The sequence below is a fragment of the Python bivittatus genome, unplaced genomic scaffold (assembly GCF_059951505.1).
Source record: "Python bivittatus isolate LINGU-HERP-01145 unplaced genomic scaffold, Pbiv_v1 ctg000070_np1212, whole genome shotgun sequence".
NCBI lineage: Eukaryota > Metazoa > Chordata > Lepidosauria > Squamata > Pythonidae > Python > Python bivittatus.
In genome coordinates, this window is record NW_028277034.1 from 24,847,946 (window position 1) to 24,871,014 (window position 23,069).

The 23,069-nt window shown below is 36.5% G+C and overlaps 1 protein-coding gene across 1 annotated transcript in view; it reads left to right on the forward strand.

Moving 5' to 3' along the window:
* CLGN (calmegin) overlaps nt 1-21,020 on the forward strand; it is a 37,941-nt gene extending 16,921 nt beyond the window's left edge. Inside the window, exons 7-15 of the mRNA XM_007428554.3 lie at nt 1,334-1,526; nt 5,616-5,805; nt 6,423-6,536; nt 7,452-7,608; nt 9,438-9,653; nt 12,429-12,548; nt 12,748-12,874; nt 18,832-18,932; nt 19,497-21,020. Of these exons, the coding sequence (XP_007428616.1) occupies nt 1,334-1,526; nt 5,616-5,805; nt 6,423-6,536; nt 7,452-7,608; nt 9,438-9,653; nt 12,429-12,548; nt 12,748-12,874; nt 18,832-18,932; nt 19,497-19,577 (1,299 nt within the window). The 3' untranslated portion in view covers nt 19,578-21,020. The remainder of the gene's footprint in view (nt 1-1,333; nt 1,527-5,615; nt 5,806-6,422; nt 6,537-7,451; nt 7,609-9,437; nt 9,654-12,428; nt 12,549-12,747; nt 12,875-18,831; nt 18,933-19,496) is intronic.
* The last annotated feature ends 2,049 nt before the right edge of the window (nt 21,021-23,069 follow it).

The following is a 23,069-nucleotide window of genomic DNA, read 5'->3' on the forward strand; positions in this document are numbered from 1 at the left end:
ATCAGCAGGTTTGAAATTGTATGTAAAAAGATCCAGAATATAAAAGGCCTCTTCACCTGGCATTTTAAAAAAAGTCAATAAAATGAAAAATTGTAATCTGGCATATTATATCCCACCTGTGTCCCAAGAAGTTCAGCGTACATAGTTGTTCCTGCCCACCCTTAATTTCATTATTGTAAAGTTCTGTAAGGTTAGTTAAGCTGAAATATTATCATTGGCTAAAGATCAGCCAGTGAGCTTCAAAGATGAGTTCTATTAATCTGATGCTAACCAAAAATTCTTCTCTTTATGTTAATTTATTCCAGAATTTGAGTTAGGATTTGAAAATACTGGAACTTTAGTTTTAATCCACTAATATGTTAATATTTAAATTAACTATAACTCATGTGGTTGATATTTTATGTAATTATACAGACAAGGTAAGGAAAGCATGCAGAGCATGGCTTCTGAAATTCTTTCCAGTCCTTTACCAGCAGTGGCCACAAGGGAGACGTGTTTTTTTTTTCTGGGTAATAATGTAATCTGTTCCTTCTCTATATTTATGTACTGTACTTTTGTTGCATCTCTGTGTACATTAGGAAGCATGAAGTGAGTTGCATTTGTTTCTGCTCTGGGTCACAGAACTGGGAAGAAGCAGGCTTAGAATGAAGCATTCACCAGCATTCCAAGATGTTGGCCAACTGCTCCTCTTGGAGGGAGGCACTGGGGGAATTTTGTTTTCTGTAGTCCATTTTCTCTGAGCCAGCCCATTTTCAGACTCAATCTTAGTTTTGCTAGTTTCTTCCCCCACTAGAAACTTGGTCTTGTCTTATTCATTTCTAAGTGAGTTGTTGTGCTGACACAATGAGCCTTGGCCCCTCTTATATAGTTTCTTTCCAACTTTTTGCTAGTTTGGAAAGAGTAAAAATAGGTCTGGGATATCTGCAATTGTTAGTGTCAAGCTTTATTAATGTGATTCATTGAAAGATTAGTTTTAAATATTTAGAACCAGATCCAATCATTATATTCTGCTTGGTGCCAGGTACATTCAGCTGTCCTTCAACCACAGTTTTTTTTTAATTGCAAGAGCCCTATTGTTGGAAAGAAAAGGTTAGCAGCAGGAAATTCCTATGCAACTGCACAATTATCTTTTTAGTTCTCATTCTGAAAATTGCTAATTCATCGATTATGTTATTATGAACTACAACTAAAGAAATACTACTAATTTTTGAAAACATTCTTTTAAATGTCATTTAGAAGAGGGAGATATCAGGCTCTAACTAGTACCAATGTTTTTTGTTACAAAATGTTTTTTTATTATAAACGAAATATCATGTTCATTTTTATCCTACAGGAATACTTCTATGATAAAACATCATACACAATTATGTTTGGGCCAGATAAATGTGGAGAAGACTATAAATTACACTTTATCTTCAGACATAAACATCCTAAAACTGGGGATTATGAGGAAAAACATGCCAAGCGCCCTGATGTAGATCTGAAAAAAATTTACACTGACAGGAAGACCCATCTATATACTCTTGGTACTTTTTACATTTTTAAGCTTAGAAAAATAACATAGAATGGAAATACTTTTTAAAAGCACAAGCATATATTTAAAAGCAGAAGCATATGTTCTGTATTTTAGAGGAATATGAATTTTCTTTTGGTCATTCTGGGAATATTTAATACTCAGTTTCTGTGGTAGTAACAATTTAATATTGCTGTCCTGTAAACTTTTGAAGAATAGGACAAAGATTTCAGAGAAAACCTAAAGGAAATCAAACTCTTTGTTTCAACAATATGCCTTTTTACACTTTATGCTATAGCTTACTATAACTGTAGAAGCAGGTATGTATAAAGGAAAGCACTGATAGCTCTAGAAAACAGGGAACGTTAGATAATTTCCTTGCATCAGTTTTATAATGAAAATTAGAGGAATTCTTAAAACTTGAAGATAGTTTTTCTTACATTTACTGATGAAAGCAGTGGGGCTCACATTCTTAGAGCAGAACTCATAAGTATTAGAATTTTGCAAACAAAAGGATGTTACAATTCAGAGTGCCAAGAAGTCTATAATTTTGCTTAAATTTGCTTTGTAGAATAGGGCTTTTATAGGGGTTAAAATCTAAAGCATCCAACCTGATGCCCTACAGATTTGCTGGATTACAAATCCCATAATTCTCAGCCATGTTGGCTTCAAGTTGGTAAAGATCTTCAGGAAAATATTGGTTGTTCAGTTGCCAACATTAATACTGATTTATTGTTCCCCTCAAATTAAATGATGCTGCTGAATAGGATAATTAAGATGTATTGTAAAGTGAATTGAAGGTTATCCTATGTGCATCCTAATATTAACTACAAATCATTTTATTTTGAGATAATTGATCATATATGGGTCTCTGAATTTTATTATATTTACTGCCTGCAAGATAAGAGTTAAATAGAAACTGACAAGCTTTCGAGGATCATATCTAATAAGTATATGAATTTCTTGTTTGCCTATTTAAATAAAATGGAATCCTAAGAATTCTTCATACAGAATAAGGTGCACTGAACACAACATGTTTAACTTCTGAATAAATAGGGATAAAAATGCATGGGGTTCAGTGTTATGCTTTTTACATATAATAAAATTGGAAGCAATATCTTTTAAAAGAACAAAGATGATAGTCTTGATTTGAAAAATTACCAGATATTTTAAGAATACATTTTTTCATAATTATATATGGCTAAACTTGTGATTTGAGGTTAAATTTGTTTTAAGCAAATTCATTTGGAAATACATTCCTATTATAATTCCCTGCCTGAGCTTCTGGAGGCCATCTCGGGGTTGGCAGTGGAGTTCCCCAGACTTATGATTCTGGGGGACTTCAATCTGCCATCCCTGGGGTGTGCCTCTGAAGCAGCTTGGGAGTTCATGTCCACCATGGTGGCCGTGGGCCTGTCCCAGATTATTAGCAACCCAACTCGAGACAGTGGTCTCACACCAGAATTGGCTACAAGGGGGAGCTACATCATGTCCTGGTGGCCTTGAGATTCTCTTCTGTTACCCCCCTCCATAGGGAGGCAAGACCCATTCAATTGGTCCCCCCCGATGACTGATGGACCCAGTTGGGTTCCAAAGGGAGCTAGGGGTGATACCCGAGGGTCTGCTGCATGGTCCAGCAGAGACCTTGGCCACTACCTGGAATAGGGAAACAGCCAAGGCCTTGGACAAGATCACACCTGTGCAACCTCTCTTGACCCATCAAGCGCAACACTCCCCATGGTTTATGGAGGAGTTGAGGGTCTTGAAAAGGATTAAGAGACGTCTAGAGTGCCGCTGGAGGAAAACAAGGACTGAACCTGACCGAACACAAGCTAGAGTTGTTATTAAGGCCTACCTTGTGGTGGTAAGAGCAGCGAAACGACAATATTTCTCCACTTTTATTGCATCTGCAGAATGCCACCCAGTGGCCCTGTTTAAGATCACCCAATCCCTTTTGGGAAAGGAGGGCCCAGCTGCCCCCCTACAGGGCCGCATAGAGGAGTTTTCTGGGCATCTGGAGGATAAAATCGCTTGGATTCGTTCCCAGTTGGATACCAAGTGTGGGGTATGGCTTGTAGAGATGCCCCGGGGACCGACTTACCATGTTATCTGGGAACAGTTTGATCCTGTTGAGCCCGAGGAAGTGGACAGGGTCCTCTGGACTGTTAATGCCACTACTTGCCAATTAGATCCATGTCCCTCCTGGCTGGTTAAGGCTGCTCGGGAGGTGATGTGTGGGTGGATCCAGGCAATGGTGAATTCATCCTTGAGGGAGAGAGGGTTTCTAGATGTCTTTAAAGAGGTGCTGTTCATCCCCCCCCTCAGGAAACCATTGCTGGATCCCACTTATTGGACAAATTTCGTCCAGTCTCCCACCTCCCCTTTTTAGTTGAGAAGATGGTGGCATTGCAGCTCCAAAGGATCCTGGATGAAACAGATTATCTGGACCCTTTTCAGTCAGGTTTCAGGCCCAGATATGGGCTGGAAACAGCATTGGTCGCACTCATGGATGATCTGTGGTGGGAGTGGGATGGGGGTAGTACATCCATCCTTGCTCTTCTTGACCTCTCAGCAGCTTTCAGTATCATCGACCATGGTATCCTTTTGGGTCGACCTGGGGATTTGGGAGTGGGCGGCACAGTTTTCCATTGGTTTATCTCCTTCCTCCAAGGTTGGTTCCAGTTGGTGTTGATTGGGAGCGAGAGGTCTAGCCCTCAGACCCTCCATTGTAGGGTGCCACAGGGTTCAGTACTCTTTCTACTCCTTTTTAACATCTACTTGAAACCACTGGATGAGATCATCTGTCACCATGGGATAAGGTATCATCAATATGCAGATGATACCCAATTATACATCTCCATCCCGGGTGACCTGAGTGATGCTGTGACCACCTTTTTGCGGTGCATGAAGGCTCTGGGGCCTGGATGGGCATGCAACAGGCTTCAACTGAACCCTGGTAAGACGGAGTGGCTATGGATTGGAGGTCCCTCTATATCCAGGGGTGTACCATCTTTGGTTCTGGATGGGGTTGCATTGCCCCAGTAAGACCTGATGCATAATCTGGGGGTCCTTCTGGACTCACAACCCCTGCTCAAAGAGCAGGTGGCAGTTGTGGCCAGGAGGGCCTTTGCTCAACTTTGTGTTGTGTGCCAGTTACGCCCCTTCCTGGATCAGGAGGTCCTCAGGTCAGTCACTCACGCCCTGTTCATCTCATTTAGACTACTGCAATGTGCTCTACATGGGGCTACCCTTGAAGAGTATCTGGAAGCTACAGCTGGCCCAGAATGCAGCCGCGCGGGCTACTGTTGGAGCCCCAAGGAGGGCCCATGTAACGCCTCTGCTCCATGAGCTGCATTGGGTGCCAGTTTGCTTCCGGGTCCAATTCAGGGTGTTGGTTATCACCTTTAAAGCCCTACATGGCATGGGCTAAGGTTACCTGAAGGACTGTCTCACCCCCATCACATCAACCCATCCCACCCAGTCAGGCAAGGAGAGCATGTTGTGGACCCCATCGACTGGTGGGGCCCAGGAGGAGAGCCTTCTCTGCTGTGGCCCCTGCCCTATGGAATATTCTCCTCCCAGTGGTGAGATGGGCCCCCACCCTCCTGGCTTTCCAGAAAGAACTGAAAACCTGGCTCTGCTGTCTCGCGTGGGGTGAGAAGAGATATAATCAACCCTGGGGATGGCTGGCGCTGTGAGGACGCTCTCCAAGACTAATAATTTTACCATCAATCTTAGAAGATATTTATTATTTATTATTTGTAGGTCTATTGTTTCATTGTATTTTAATTAATATTTATTCCTTTACTGTAAATTGCCCAGAGTCGCTTCTAGGAGATGGGCGATGACAAATGTGAAATATAAATAAATAAAATAAAAACATAATAATACTGAATCCTCTTTCCAAATAAATGTTCAGGCTACATGCTCAATAAAAAAATTTCACTGTTTGGAACTAGTATAATTTTCAGGCTGGTTGTATGGTACAAAGGGATTGAAAACTATAAACTGAATCAATTTCTAGTGAATAAATTTTTAGGGAAATAATTGTGAAAAATTATAATTTCCCCTTCATTTAATATATTAACTTACTATATTTTAGTGCTGAAACCTGATAATACTTTTGAAGTATTAATTGACCAAGCAGTTGTCAGTAAGGGAAGTCTCCTAGAAGACATGGTTCCACCTGTAAATCCACCAAAAGAAATTGAAGATCCTAATGATAAGAAGCCTGAAGACTGGGATGAGAGAGCTAAAATACCTGATCCTGACGCTGTCAAGCCAGATGACTGGTAAAGAAAATATATGCCTCCCCCCCCCCTTTTTTATGCCTTTCTTCTGTCTCCTATTTACACGTAAGTGGACTTTGAACCTGCCTGCCTGCCTGCATATAACAATTTTATATATCATGGTCATTAGCAGATGTGCTCACAAATAGTGTTCTCTAGTGATCATCACTGCTGTTCAACCAAGGCTTTCACTTAATGCTTTTTAGCAAAATAAAGTATAGACTAGGTTACCAGTCTTAGATGTACCCATGTCACATGTCAGGTCGTAATGCCACAAGCACAACCAAAGGCCATTTTTATTCCAAACGTGTGCTATTCTGTGCAAACTAGGATCTGCATTTTTTACTGAATTGAGTTAATCTTTGAAGTGTTCTTCCAGATGCAAAGATTTGTAGTTGTAATATTGATGTAGCGGTGTTCTTTTGATTCAGAGTTACTCATATAATAAAAGGACTTAGAACATTTAAAATATTATGATGCAAATGTAGAAAACTATAAATTTTACAGAGACTTTAAAACCAAACCTTTTTCTCTGGGGGAACAAAAAATATACTCATTATAGTAATATATGCTACTGCTATTTTATGTATCTTGTGATAAAATTGGCTTGTAATTTTAAGGAATGAAGATGAACCTCCAAAAATAGAAGATCCTGATGCTGTTAAACCTGAAGGTTGGCTTGATGATGAACCTGAATACATTCCAGATCCAAATGCAGAAAAACCAGAAGATTGGTAAGTATGCCTGTCATTCTGGAAATTATTCCCAGGCTCTAATTTCTTTAACAGATTGGATTGAAGATATTCTTTTATTTATGACTCTGTAAGCTGTTTTTTTATGTTTATCTTTTGCTTTATTGAGTGGCTTTAGTTGCCTTATATTATATTTAAATATGTGAAAGCTGTCTGATTATTAAGTGGGAAAGTTGGACAGGAACTGAAAACTGAATCTGTTAAGGTGTGAAAATTAATATATCAAACAAACAACAATAGTCTTCAGCATTGTGTGTTAGAAAACTTTAAGAGTTTATTTATTTATTTGAAATGTCCTTGAGCTACCTTTATGGGCAGAAACAAGTATTCTAGAAAAGCTAGAATATTCCTCCAAAATATTAATGTCCGCCCTAAATCCACTTGGAACCTCAAGGAGGATTCTAAAACAACTCAGGAAAGTTTGGATAAATAAATGGGGATTTAAAGCTTTCTTAAAACTGATAAAGTGACCGTATGCTAATTAGGAACTATTTTAATTGGTCTATCAAGGATTGAATCTTAAACATATATCTGTAGCATTTGATCAGATGCTTCAGAGGTCACATGTAATTGCAAAGTTTAATAGCTGCACTGTGGATTTCATTGAAGTAAAAATCTTTCAGGGATAGGACAAAAATATCTCCATTCTCTCTTTCAGTATGTAGCAGTAATAAATTATGTCCCACTGAGTGAAGGCACTGAAACTGCTAGCAGGATGTAAGAGTCTGATTGCAAGATGTCAGCCCAGAGGAAAATGACATGTTTTATGTGTCATCATTGCATTTTGAGTTATGTCTTCAGCTATCTAAACAGATAGGAACGGGGTATATTTTCTGCTTTATAGCTTCATCTTTTTTTTTAATGTTTTTTGAATGGATATGTATATCTTTTTTACAGGGATGAAGAAATGGATGGGGAATGGGAGGCTCCACAGACTCCTAATCCAAAATGTGAAACTGCACCTGGTTGTGGAGTATGGGTACGCCCCATGATGAACAATCCAAACTATAAAGGAAAATGGAAGCCACCAATGATGGAGAATCCTAACTATCAGGTAACAGCAGCAATTGATATACATAGATAGACAGACAGACAGATATATTGTGTTGACTAACATATACTTTGTTGGGAATTATAATGGACTGCTTTAACCGATTAATTACTATCATGCCGAATCTCACTTCATATTCTTCGTTGCACGGTGGGAAAACCAGAAGTTAGAATGGCAAAGTTCAATTATAGGTCTGCTGCTTATTCTGTTTGTGGATTGACGTCAGTTTTATACAAATGAAACTTGCAACAAACTGTATTCCTGAACCTACTTCTAATCGGCCATGCCCTCTTTTAAGGTACTTTATTCCATGCTTTCACAACCACTGTAAGTCCCTATCATTTCAATAATCATCATTCTTATCTCACTAAACACAGTTTATCTTCCTTGAACTGCTTCAGATATCTCATTGCTACTCATGCAGTTATTCCAAGAATTTTTATTCTTATGAAAATTTCCCCAACCCTGTTGATATCTTCCTTTTGTGTGTATATGCTCCATATCAGCTTTATAAGAATATAGGGAATAGCAGTTGAAAAATTGAGTTAGATGTTGGCATATGTAAAAGGTGCACTGTGTCATCTCTTTGGAAACGCAGGAAAATATCTGAAGGTTAGTGACTTTTGATCATTACTCTAGTTGGATCCACAGTAAAGTTGCTTGTATTTACTAATAAAATTTTCGTATACATTTTCTGTATTTATGTATGTATGGATTTATAGAGCCTCCCAACACAAACCACATGACTGAGGATGGTGTACAACAAAAACAAACAATAAATAGGGGAAAAAATACAGTGTTAAAAAAATAAACCAATATACAGTATAAAATAAAAAATGGTGACCAAATGTGTTAATTAAACAATCAAAAGGAGACTTCATTCAACTAGACCCAAATGCCTGGGAAAAGAGCCAGGTCTTAATGACTTTTCTAAAGGCAAGCAGAGTTGGGCCTGTTGTTTAATGGAATCTGTGTAGGTATCTGATCAGTACAGACTTATTTAGAAGAAAGTCTAATAGTGTACAACAGGACTTAGTATTATAGAGAATTGGCAAAGTAGCATCCCTAGCACCTCTATATGATACTGTTGGGTCAAAATCAAAATCTCACAATACCCAATTATTATAAAATCTACTTTATTTAATTTTATTTTTGGCATTTGCAACATAATGGGAAATGGCACCCACTGCTTTAAAGGATCCTGGACAATGACGTATCTCTTACACTATTAATCCAGATGAAATCTAAAAATTAGAAATCTTTTAACACAAGCAGCTATCTATGTCAGCAGGGTATTTCTTCTGGCCATTAAACCATTGACAGTGGCCTTGTTTGGATGATCAAATCTCAACTTATTTTTTGATTCTATCTTATTTCCTTTATTCTTTTTTTGCTGTGCAAGACATCAAATGAGAAAAATTCTAATAAACCATTGTTTTCCATCTCATCCAGTTTAGAAACTTGTGCTGTGTTTAATAATACTGCCTGGTTTACTCATGCATAAAGAAAGGAATCAAAGGACTAAATGCAGAGGCAAAGAGCTTATTCATATTGTGCCACAAATATAATTTTGTGACAGGTTAATATTTTAGTTAGATTGATGAGCTAAGCCACTCCTTTCCAATCCATAAAATACGAGACTGAATTCATCAATGGGAACCAGAGGTTGGATTATGTAAAAATGCTTTGTTTTACCCGTATCTATAGAGAAAAGTTAGATCTAAAATAATGTGAAGCTTCGTAATTTGAACAATTGCAAACTTTCTATGTGTTGCATTAGTTTATTAAATGTTTATCTTCTTTAATGTGTATTCTATTATTTTCTCTTGCAGGGTATATGGAGCCCTCAGAAAATTCCTAATCCTGATTATTTTGAAGACGCTTATCCTTTTCAGATGACTACTGTTGATGCTATTGGTTTAGAACTTTGGTCTATGACATCTGATATTTACTTTGATAACTTCATAATATGTTCAGACAAGGAAGTTGTTGATCGATGGGCAGCAGATGGCTGGGGCTTTAAAAAGTTGATTGCAAGTGCCAATGAAGTAAGAATTTATTATATTTTTTGCCTCAAATACATATAGTTGTTTTAAAAAAAACTGTCTTGAAATGCATGATATTTCAAAACTCCAATGACATTTAATTTTCAGTTTATTATGTCATTTATTATGTTAATTATACTCAATGTTTTGTATTCATTTGCTGATAATGATTTCCTAATTAAATTATATCATACTGATTACCCCTGCATGAGAAATATTTAGAAACAAACTCAATGTGTTTGTTTGATTATACCAGCCCTAGAACTCTGCTTATATGTTTTGTTTACTTTTACACAGTTAAGGTACTTAAAATTACATTTGATTTCTGTAACATAGTAAACAAATTTACTGAGATTTGGGCAACTTCCTGTCTCCTTGGCCACATCTTTTGTCTAGCTTTGATTTATACATATGCCCACAATATCAATAATCATCACTTAAAATTAAGACCCATCTGAGCAGTCCAGTTACACGATACTATTGTAAGTTTTCTATTCTTGCTGTCTTTATCCAGCAGTAAAAACCTAGTGGATCAACTAACGTTGGATATTTAGAGTGTTGTATACTTTTGAAGAAAAAAAGTTGATGTGCTAGTTAAATTAAGGAGTTAATAATGAATATTTCTTGAATAAGTTTCTAATGCTAAAAACTTTCAATGTGGTGAATGGCTTTTGTTGCCCTTGCCCTTCCATCTCTTATTTATTTACCGTATTTTTCCGACTATAAGACAATACTTTTTTCTAAAATACTTACCCTAAAAACTGAAGGGCGTCTTATTCAAGGAAGTCAGCCGAGAATCGCGCAGTTCCAAACTGCCCATTCTTTGTTTCTGCAGAGAGGCTTCCTCCTATTGCTAGCCTCCATTCACAAGTGAAATAGCTTGTCTCCCAGACTTCCTCCAGTCATGAGCCTGATGTAACTGACATCAGCTGATGCTGAACAAACCAATTAGAGGAAGGCTGATTGCAGAGACAAGCTATCTGCAGTTTCACTCGTGCTTGAATGTAATCAGTTAAGCAAAAGAGCCTGGAAATAGAGCTGCAGAGAGACCGTTTGGACCTCCTCCCACCGAGTGTATCAGGTCAATGTTAACTAATTACTAAATAAAAATGTGTTCTGCACTATCTTTAAAATATTGATTTTTTAATTTTGGGCTGGAAAAGTGGGGGTTGTCTTGTACATGGGGGCGTCTTATTGTTGGAAAAATACGGTATGTACTCTGTTTCTTTGCTATTCGTTCCTGAAGGCTCTGAATGGTTAACAATCAGAAACTTTTTTTAAAAAAAGCCTAAGCTCTCAATAGAAATAAAGAAAACCACTGGATAAAAATTAAAAACCTCAATATCCTCTTAAGGGATAAAACAAAATACATAGTTACGTGTCTGCCAATGCATCCTAACATTCAAAGTATGCCTTCCTCCTGGGCTAGATGGAAAAGCCAGGTTTTAACTTGTTTCCTAAAAGCCATGAGTGAAGAGGTAGATCTTTGTAGGGAGAAAGCTCCAAAGCATTTGGGCAGTGATTGAAAATGCCCATTTCCTAAGTCCCATCAGATTCCCATTCCCAGATAGATAGGACCTGGAGGGAGCTGACCCTGTTCAATCTGATTGGATGGGCAGACGAATATAGGAGTAGATGGTCATTCAGATAACCAGAATCATAGTCCAGAACCATGTAAGGTCTTGAAGGTGACAACCAGCACTTTGAATTGCATCCAGAAGTCAGTGGCAACCAGTATAGTGTCGAGTCACTCAAATGTAATGGGAAATGCCCATCACTGCCCCAGCTGTCGTATTTTGTATCAACTGTAGCTTCCAAATGCTTTCCAAAGGCAGCCCTATGTAGAATTTGTTACTTTAATCTGAATAGGAAGTAACTAGGACATCAGTGATTGTGAGCATGGCTTCCCAATCAAGGAATGGCTGCAATTGGTACACAACGTATAACTGTGTAAAAGCCCTTTAGAAACAGCTGCCACTTGTAAGTCCATGAAGACCCAAGTTATGGACCATATCTGAACAGAGGAATACAATTCTGTTCAGAACTGAAGATGGTACTATTCTGGAATCATTTGGCCACAGATCCAAAGTCACTGTGTTTGGAGGTTTTCAGTTTGAGTCTGTTCCTTTGCATCGAGACTTTGACAGCCTCCAACCACTGGTTCAACACTTTTACTACATCACTTGTTTGGTGTGGGGCTGATACATATATTACTGGGTATCAGTTGTACATATATAACTGACTCCATGCCAGTGATGACTTTTCCCAGAAATTTCAAAAGAAATGTTACCAAGAGACAGACCCTTCCTTTCAGTGCTATTTTTTGTAGCTTTGTTTTTAGTACACATCTAAGAAGAATGATAAAGTTTGGTTAAAGAATGTAGAAAAAATGTAGTAGAGAGGAATTCTTAGTATAGAAAACACAACTTATTGTATTATCAATTCTCGGATTATGATAAAATCTGTTTGAGAACAAACTTCATTTTTAAATACTAGTTACCTCAGCCACTAACGCTCTCACTTCATGAAGCAAATCACTATATCCATTCTTCAGATATGTGATCCACCAATTTTTGTTGTTGATTTGAGATGTAACACGATTAAGATAGAGGCTTCTTTATGTTCAGATATTTCTTTCATATTAACATTCTTGCTTGTAATTGCTATAGAATATTGCTATAGATCAATGTTTTTGAGAAAAATTATAATGTATTGAAGAAAAATACTTTCCATGAAGCATGAGCTCTGTAAATATCTGCACCCGCTTTGCTCTTTTAGCCTGGTATGTTTAGTCAGTTGGTGACTGCTGCAGAAGAACGCCCATGGCTTTGGATTATTTATATCTTGACTTTAGCCCTACCTATAGGATTGGGCATATTGTTCTGCTGGCCATCCAAGGTATGCTATCCTCATTTTGTATTATAAAAATCAGTAATTTGCTTGATCTGTTCTTGGTTCAAATATCTTATGTTTAGAAATGTATTGTAGTGGGAGGAAGAAGGAAAGGAAATTGTCAAGCATGATATATTTAGCTTTGTTTTGTAATGTTCGTAAAATTAAGTCTGAATATCAGGCATAATTAATTCTTCTGTTTTAGAAAATGGATGACAATATAGACTACAAAAAAACTGATTTAGCTAAGCCAATTACAAAAGGAGAACTAGAACAAGAGATGCCACAAAAGGATGAATTTAAAAAACCAGATGAAAATACTGGTGAAGAAGGTAAGAGGTTTTGGCAATATTTATTTAAAGCTGTGATAATCAGCAAAATCATAGTTTATATTAGTTGAAGCACTTGACACACACTGAAAAACCATTGTTAAATATTCCCTACTTACTGTATATATTCTGTATTATCCTTTAATACACATCCAGAGTTCCTCAGTGAAATTTGTAACCCCAACATACCCAGAAGGCACTAGGAATGTGTTAAGATGTTCTGTATGTGAACTATTCCATGCATTCCATCTGGAATATGTGTGTTTTGGCCTGAATATCAAACGATGTGGAACTATTCTGGATATGGTCCAAAGTATGTTTCTTCCAGGCAGAAGTGTAAGAGAAGGGGGGGGCGTGTAAAAACCCAAAACTGAAGTGTTTCTTGGCAGGAGGAAGTATAGCAAGAGGAAAAGGGAAGGGCTAGCCCTATCCACAGCGACTATATTGTCAGGAAGTCATCAGCATCATAAAAGGAGTAGAGTGAATGGAGCATCCACTTAATTTGTCCTATACATCCTGTGATATCATTCCAGGTTCCTTCCAGGTTTCAGTATGACCCAAACACAAAGTAATAAAAACGTTTTGTTTTTGTTTTGGCTGACTCATGGCTGATCTTAAATGATTTGGCAGAGCTTCTACAACACAAAAGTTTATTTCACATTGAAAACACATCCAATTTCTATTTCAAGTACATCCCTAAAAAGCACCTAATTGGGAAAAGTTATTCTGTTTTTAAATTCAACTGCTGCATTTTGTCTTATGCAAGTGTGATCTGTGAAGCTAGGAATACATAAGGGTTAGCCATGCACATAAACTGGAATTTCTTCAAAGCTTCTACCACGAATTTGTGTTGTTAATTTGCTTTGCACTATCCTCTCTGTTTCATTATAGACTCTTTGAAGTGCTTCTCTAAAAATAAAGAACTCCCTTATGCTCAGCTGTTGACTACATGGACACATCCATTTATTTTTCTCAGCAGCAATACGAAAGTAATTTGGCATTGCATTCTTCTAGGATGTTGTTTCAATTTCCCAGTCAACACACAGACCTGGGATTTATTGGTTGGCTTCCATCTAAGAGATAACCAGATTTGATCTTGCTTTTCTTTTTGGGGATCAATCAAGATTATGTAGGTGCTGCTACCTATTGAGACATTCCAACTCTAGCAGTGAATAATTAGAAAATGGGGTGTGGTTTTGCAGAACAAGTTATAATGAGGACACTTCTAGCACTTATTTTTGCTTAAAAACTTTTAATTTTACTTAATTTTTATTAAAACTTTTAAACAAGATAAAAACTAATACAAACTAATATAAAGTAAGGAAGTAAGGGGAAAAAAAGGAGGAAATCAAAGAAAAAGCAAAAAGTGCAAGAAAAGAAAAAAAGCTGAAGAAAAATAGAAAAGAAAGAAAAAAGATATAAAGAAGTGGCTTCCGATATTTTTCACAGGAGTTATAAGTACAAATATATTTTAACCTCTCTCTCTAAAGTTACATCATATTATTTTTCTTTCTATAATCTATCCCATCTAATCATCAAAATCATAAATCCCAAGTTCATTTTATTTATTTTTATGTAAAAAGTCCATAAGAGGCTTCCTGTCATCACCAATAAATGTAGATAATGTCTTCTCTCTAATCAAAGAAGCCAATTTATCAATTTCAGCAAAATCTGTCAACTTCACCAACCATTCCTCCATAGTGGGTAGTGTCAAATCTTTCCATCTCTGTGCATATAGTAATCTCACCACAGTAATCATGTATTGAAATAATCTTCCATGGCTTTTTTCTAACTGTTTATCCATTAATTCTAAAAGGAAAAGGTCTGGCTTCAATTGAATATTGATCTTTAAAATCCTCTGTATCAAAGTATGTATTTGAATCCAATTTTTTTTTAGCTTTTTTGCATGTCCACCAAGCATGATGAAATGTTCCTTCATGTTGTTCACATTTCCAACACACATTTGAAATGCCTTTATATATTCTAGATAACTTCTCTGGCATCATGTACCAGCGACACATCATTTTATAAACATTTTCTTTGCGATCATAAGACAACGTAAATTTCAGCCCTTTTAACCACATATTTTCCCATTGATCCATCTGTATATTATAACCAAAATTCTATTCTCTAACCTGTTTTTCCTGTTTCAAATTTCAACAAAAGTTTGTACATTTTAGCAATTACATGTTCATCATCAGTACACAGTTGTATTTCAAATTCTGTCTTATTTTGCTCCATACCATAAGTCTTTTTATCCATTTTAAATCTTTCATATAGCTGTAAAGGGGAAACCATTGACGACAATATCCTTCTGCTATTAATTGCTCTCTTGATTTGATTTTAAATTCCCCTTGATAGTTTACCAATAAGTCCCAGTATGGAAACCATTTATCTTTGTCTGCTAATTCTCTTCTACAATATGCTTCTTGAGTTGAGATCCTTGAGGTTCCAGCACTTTTTTTTTTTTTTTTTTTGGAACAGTGAATACCTGATCCAGAACAGTGGGAGAAATGCTTATCAATATATTCCACTAGAACGTTGTACCTAAAAATTAATTCATAGATTTAAAGAGCATAACAAAGGAAAAAGGCTTCTAAAGATGATAAGGATTTCACATGTGCAGTCTGAATTTAGTGGCCTGATTCACTAAGCCATAATGTAGTTGAGCTTGATTATATGAACTCTTTTTACATTGAAGTAAAAAGAGAAATCTTTACCTTTTTTAATGTTGATGTTAATGCAAAACTACTTTGTTGTTTTGCCAAAATTTCTTCCCAGCAGTCAATGTAACATTTCACAGTAATGCACTTGTCTTTGGTATCAGTATTTTGCTGACTCAGTGTCTTCAAGGGGTCTTAATTCCTGCATGCATGCTAGACAGAGTAGGAAAGGTAAGAAACTTTTTCCTCTTTTTTCTTTAAAAATAAGCTACTGCTTCTTTCTATTCAATATGATGTAAAATGTTAAGATTTGAGTATACAGTTTAAATAGAATTTTCACTTTTTATTGTTAGAAAGCCTTAGCTCTGGAATATGCTCTAGAAAGGAATTAAATATAGTTAGCTATGGTTTAAAACAAACCCTAGACCTGACTAACTAAAACTTAGCTACATACACTTAGAATTTAAGTTTTGTTTATATTTACAGGGCAATTCCAAGTCAGGTCTTGCCTTTATTTGCCTTTACTCAACAGAGTTTTCTAGGAAGATGAGAATAGGTCAAAGGAGTAACATTCCAACTATCTAGTTAGTGCCTTGTATGACCTTATTAGGAATTGCTGAGGTAATTTTTACATTACCCTTTAATGTAGATTTTAGTCTGGGCATATCAGGCATCAGTGGAGAGAGGAATCTATAACTATCACAAATGTTAAAGTGAAACATAGCTTAAAACATAATACCTTAACTTATAAAAACATCAAGGTGATTCTTACGTTTATGATGGGACAAAAAAAGATGAAAACCTATTACCTTTTTCTATTTGTAATTCCATAAATGTAAGGAAGCAGAAATACTGGTTCTTGTTGCTTTAAAAGAGCTATTTTGCTTAATGTCTCTTATTTTTATTTACTGTTTAACCTTTTTCATCTATCCATAGAGATAAATTAAAAGAGAACAGAAGGATTATTCAGCTGGCAATAGGAAGGAACTGGGATCAGAACAGACCTTGGAAATTTATTTATATAAAATTTCATATCCTATTCTTTTGAAATATGTGCCCAGTTTAAGATGGCTAACAATAATTCACATAAATAGAATATGTTCTAAATAATAATAAAAGTGGAAACAGCTAAAAACGGTGTATTAGAGGAAGCTAATATCTTCCCAAATAAAGTTTACCATATGCTATCCAAACAAAGCAAAGATTTCTGTAACTTAGGGGCAGCCCTTTTTTTATTCCTGCTACTTGGGCCTTTTGTTTAGCTGGCAGAAAGAGGCCGTTTTAATCAAACCTAAAGAACACTATATGCCCAGTGGCCACTATATTTCATATCAGACATGAATCCCATAACACTGCTTTCTGAAACTAATGCTTGAAGTACCAGAATGACATTAAAATGATACAAAAGAAGACACAGAAATGCCTATCTGGGTGATTTAAGACTTGACTTTGACATGATGGCAATCTCTTATCTTCCCCACCTCCTTTCTACTTAACCAAAGGGGAAAATGTGTAGATAAGCTAGATCATATTTGAAAGGTTACCAAATACAGTAATACCTCGGTTCACGAACACTTCTGTTCATGAACACTTAGGTTCATGAACAGCAGGGTTCGCAAAAGTTTGCTTCCATTCACGAACTCTGCATCGGGTGACAAACACGACCCACGGCCATCTTCCCTGCTCTGACACGTTGTCATGGCTTCCTCTAGGTGAGATTGCCTGTACTTTGTTTCATATTTTTGTGGTTAAAAAAAAAAATACATATGGTTCAGAACGGATTAACCTTATTTACATTGAACCTTATGGGAAAATTTGATTCGGTTGGTGACCAGTTCGGTTCACGACCATGTTCGTAGAGGTCAGAATGGATTAACCTTATTTACACTGAACCTTATGGGGAAATTTGATTCGGTTCGCGACCAGAATCGTGGAACGAATTAAGTTCGTGAACCGAGGTACCACTGTACTGCTCAGTCTATGAATGGACTGCTACGTTTTATACTTGCTAATTATTCCTGCATTTATCCCATTAGATAATATCCATACTTTGACTAAAAACTAATTAAACAAAAGGACTTGGGTCCAAATAATGATCAAAATCCACTTACCTGTTTTATTTTTCTAATTCCCTTCTTCTTGCAACCCCCTCTCTCATAATATCCAAGGATTGGGAGATCTTCTCACAATATTAATTATGAGAAGGGGGAGGTCCCTGCAGAAAGGGCAGTTGGTGAAAATTGGTGGCAAGGCCCATCTTTTGGAGGTACCTTTCCACTTTCATAGATAACTATAATTAAAATCAAAGAAATAATGCTGTGAAAGAGGATCTAAATTTAATATTAAACATAATTTTGGCTTCTTACAACCTCTTTATAGTGTTACACGTAGCATAGTGTTTCCATTGATCATAATATTAACCAGGAAATGATAATCAGTTGGCCACTTCTTGTAACATTCCAAATTTTTAATTTGTTAATTCTGATTTCATTCTTACAATTGCATTACTGTATGCTTGCAACAGAAAATATTAGTAGGCTATATGTATAAACTAAGACTACCTCCTTTTACTGCATCACATTGGTTAGAAACACTTGTTATTTACCATAAAGAGAAAAGTTGATTATTAGAAGTAGTAATACATTCTAGTAGGGGGAACAATTAAAATTAATTAAAATAACTTCAGTCTACATCATTCATGAATAAATTTTTTTCCCCTTGAATTACAATCACAGCTGCAACTTAGCCAAAAAAGTGATATTTTTTTAAATTTTAATTTCTGTCATTTGTTTATTCAAAATATTGCCCAGTATTTAATCTGCAAATATATTTATCATTGTAAGTATTTTATCTGGATTACAGTGATTGAAAGAAAATTAATTATAAAATTAATTTGGCTAATATGGATCTGAGATTGAATAACTATGTGATTTGTTAGTAGAGAGACTTTATTACTATGTACACTGAGGACTCATCTTTTGTGTGTGTGTGTGCCTTCGAGTCAGTGTTGATTCCTGGCTACTACCTGGACAAGTCCTTGTAGTTTTCTTGGCAAGATTTTGAAAGTGCCTCCTTCCTAGGTCTGAGAGAGAGTGAGTGGCCCAAGGTCACTCAGCTGCCTTTGTACCTAAGGTAGAACTACATGGTCTTGGTTTCTAGCCTGGTGCCTTAACCACTACACCAGACTGTCTCTGATGACTCATCCCAGAGTTATTTATTTATCAGTCAATCTGTGTGTCCTTGCTGTATTTTTCATTTTTATCCTGCTAAATTTAATAATTACTGACTCTCTCTTAGAATATGAAGGTGGTGAAGATGATGATTATGAAGAAGAAAATGACATTGCTGAAAGAAGTCAGGAAGAGGAGGGTAATAAATCTCACTCCGAAGAGGATGAGGTGATGCTTTCTAGAATTGCAGAAATGTAAAATATTTTAGTCCTGTCAATTTTATCTAAGGTACAAATAAAATAAAGTGGAAAGCAGAAATGTACTAGAACTTGAGAAGCATCCCTGCTACTCCCATGCTAAAATTGGGATATGTCATTTATATTTAACCATCCTAAATTGTTTGTCTCAAGATCTGTATGTTGTATTAATTTTATAATCATCATTTAAATTAGCAATTGGATTAGGGTGATGGTTTCAATCTATATGATTTCTGCTTTCAAAGAATCCTATGTGTGGCAGACACACAAGAAAGCAGATACTTTAAGTCAATATGGAAAGAGTCGCATCCTGTCCAGATAAAATATGTTGGATTTGGTAAGTAAGTAAATACTTCAGTCTCCCCCCATCTTTTTATAAGTTTAGAGGTACAAGTTCTAATGCTTAAAAGAATTATAAGCAAGCCATATTCGTAAATGCAAAGGAATTGATTTTCTTAACGTTCTAAGAAATAAAAACATTAATATTGAACCATAACTTATTTTGAAAACTCTCATGCATATTTTCCTCCCCCAGATGAGAGAAGCAGATGAAAGCACTGGGTCTGTTGATGGACCTGCAAAATCAGTACGTAAACGAAGAGTACGAAAAGACTAACACACTTCCAGCTAGTATTACTTGTTTCTAGTTACAGAATGCAGTCATACTATTTTGACACTGGCACAGGCATGCTGATTATTGAGTCTTAAACAAAGACTGAATTCAGTTTAGATTTTAAGTCTTATTTTCCAGACCTTGTCAGGTTTTTCATTTTACTTTTGAAGAAACATTCCTACTTGTAAAGTTATCTGGTTCTTTACTCCATAGAATACAAGAAAAATGGTGATATGCCTGATTTACTGTATATATTCTTTGAAGTTATTTAGGTAATAAATATTGTTTGGAAATAACTTTGGCTTTAAAATATCCTTTTAAAAGCTTAATGTTTTTTTTCCCCAGCTCTAGTGGAGATATATTGTTTTTAAATTTTAGATTAATTTTAGGTATAAACAGTTAAATAAACTCAAACATGCTTTGATAGAATCACTTTGACAATTTGAGCTGAATGCAATAACTGTGTTTGGCTATTTATTACATTTTTAAAAATTGTAATATTTACTTAAGTTTTGTTTCTCGTGTGTGCTTGATGTTTGTTATAGTTGCTGCTGTTTTTGTTTTACAGAGTACATTTTCATTAATTTTAAACAATAAAACAGCATGTTTCACATTTAAATGGAAAAACATTAACTGTATTTACATCAACGGTGTACAGGAGATTTTTCATGCTTTTATAGTTTTATGTTTCAAGCCAGATTGGCATAATCCATGTACAATTTACTTCCTAAGGATACATCAACTCCTAAATAAAAATCTTTAATATAACCTGTTATGTTTAAATTGAAACTTATTAATGTGTACATTTTGGAATCACATTTTAAAAAATAAACTACTTGTAATATTAACATTTAATTTTCTGCTATGTATTCAGTATAATTCTCAAAATTCAGTGTGTACTGTATTGCAAAATGAAAAATTGCTATAATAGCATTAGAGCTTCCAGAAATTATTGATTGCACTTTTTCTGCAGAAGTTTCACTTCTGGGTTATCTTCAGCAAATGAATAGAACAAGGATCTCTTATCTTTGGGGGCCCACTAGCACAATTTTATTTTAAAAAACTATGTTGCCTCAAGGTTCTTTATTGTGGAACAGGATTATTTTGTATCTGGAGACTTAAATCAAGCGAAGGAGCAAGCCGTGGTCATGTGATCACAATTTCCGATGTTCCCTGCTGGCTCCCCACAAGCAAGTCAACGGGGAAGCTGTCAGGAAGTTGGAAGTCACAGTCTGTAATGGTACATGAGAAAGACCTTGAGAAACAGGGCGAAGAGATGCTGCCTAGGGAATGGTCAGATAAGAGCGGGCATAGCCTGCAGCTGCATAATGGGTGGAGAAAGAGGCTCAGATGGGACTCTCCCTAACTTCTCAGACTATAAAGGAGATGGCAGGAGATTTGTACTTTTCAAACTTGCAAGATTCTGTTAATGTAGCCTTACAATAAAGTAGAAGTTTATTAGCTCATCTGGTTGTGTTTCCTGTCTGGTGTACCTGGGAAGGCTGACATGATCATGTGAGGTGCTTGCTTAATGACCCACGCAGTCCTTGTTTAACAAAGGCAACCAGGACTCCGAAATTGCCATCACTAAGCGATGTGGTCACATGCTGTCACGCTTTACGACTGCATCACTTAGCAACAAGAAATTCCAGTCCCAATTGCCATTGTAACCTGAGGACTCCCTGTAAGAATATCATAGGTTGAAATGGGAATTCAGCTTTCAAAATTGGTTTCATAGTAGCATGAATAATTTTCCAGAATTGTTGAACTTTATGGCATTGCAACCAAATATGAAAAAAAATGATCTAACCTGCTTATTACCTTCCCAGCAATTATTTAAAAATAAATTGTCCATTTTAGCAATCAAAACGGGGGTAGTATACCAACAATAAGACATACAGTTTTTCTCTGCGTATAATATTTGGAGTAAATTTAATGTTCTTCCACTGAAATTCCTATTGTTACATCTCTATCATTGCATTCAAATTCTGTATCTATTTAAATATATTGTCTTTGAACTGTTTGGATTCTGAATCATACTTCAGCAGCAGTCTATATATACAGCCTAGTAAATGCAGAGAGTTGAGGTGTGTTAGTTTTGGATGTGAATACACATGTACTTTTGTATGCTGTGCTGTTGCTTGAAGTTCCAAATATTTGGTGAATATTAGACTGTGTGACACAAGGTGTATGGATTTTAAAATTAATATATTGAAGGTGTTTGATAGAGAAAATGGAGTTAATTATTGCAACATAAATGATAAAAAGCTTGAGCAAGTAGATGAACATACAATACTGTGTTTTAAGCAAGTGTGAAAAAATGCTGTAAAGTAAGAATGCTTTCAAAAATATATATTGTAATTGTTTGTTTATCAATTTACAAAATGCAAAGTGAGGGAACAGAAGAAAAACCCAAATCAAATCAATATTTGGTGTGACCACCCTTTGCCTTCAAAACAGCATCAATTATTCTCGGTACACTTGCACACAGTTTTTGAAGGAACTCAGCAGGTAGGTTGTTCCAAACATCTTGGAGAACTAACCACAGATCTCCTGTGGATGTAGGCTCTCTCAAATCCTTCTGTCTCTTCATGTAATCCCAGACAGACTTGACGATGTTGAGATCAGGGCTGTGCGGGGGCCAAACCATCACTTCCAGGACTCCTTGTTTTTCTTTTTGCTGAAGATAGTTCTTAATGACATTGGCTGTATGTTTGGGGTCATTGTCCTTCTGCAAAATCAGTTGGGCCAATCACACACCTCCCTGATGATATGGCTTGATGGATAAGTATCTGCCTGTATTTCTCAGCATTGAAGACACCATTGATCCTGACCAAATCTCCAACTCCATTTGCAGAAAGGCAGCCCCAAACTTGCAGGGAACCTCCACCATGCTTCACTGTTGCCTGCAGACGCTCATTATTGTACCACTCTCCAGCCCTTCGGCGAACAAACTGCCTCCTACTACAGCCAGATATTTCAAATTTGGACTCATCAGTCCAGAGCACCTGCTGCCATTTTTCTGCAGCCCAGTTCCTATGTTTTCATGCATAGTTGAGTCGCTTAGCCTTGTTTCCATGTCAGAGGTATGGCTTTTTGGGCGCAATTCTTCCAAGACCACCACTTCTGGCCAGACTTCTCTGGACAGTAGATGGGTGTACCTGGGTCCCACTGGTTTCTGCCAGTTCTGTGCTGATGGCACTGCTGGACATCTGATGTCAAAGGGAAGTAAGCATGATGTCTTTCATCTGCTGCATTAAGTTTCCTTGGCTGACCACTGCATCTACAGTCCTCAACATTGCCCATTTCTTTGTGCTTCTTCAAAAGAGCTTGAACCAGCACATCTTGGAACCCCAGTCTGCCTTTAAATTTTTGCCTGGGAGAGACCTTGCTGATGCAGTATAACTCCCTTGTGTCTTGTTGCTGTGCTCAGTCTTGCCAAGGTGTATGACCTGTGACATGAAACTCTCTTCTACAACCTCACCTTAATAGCAG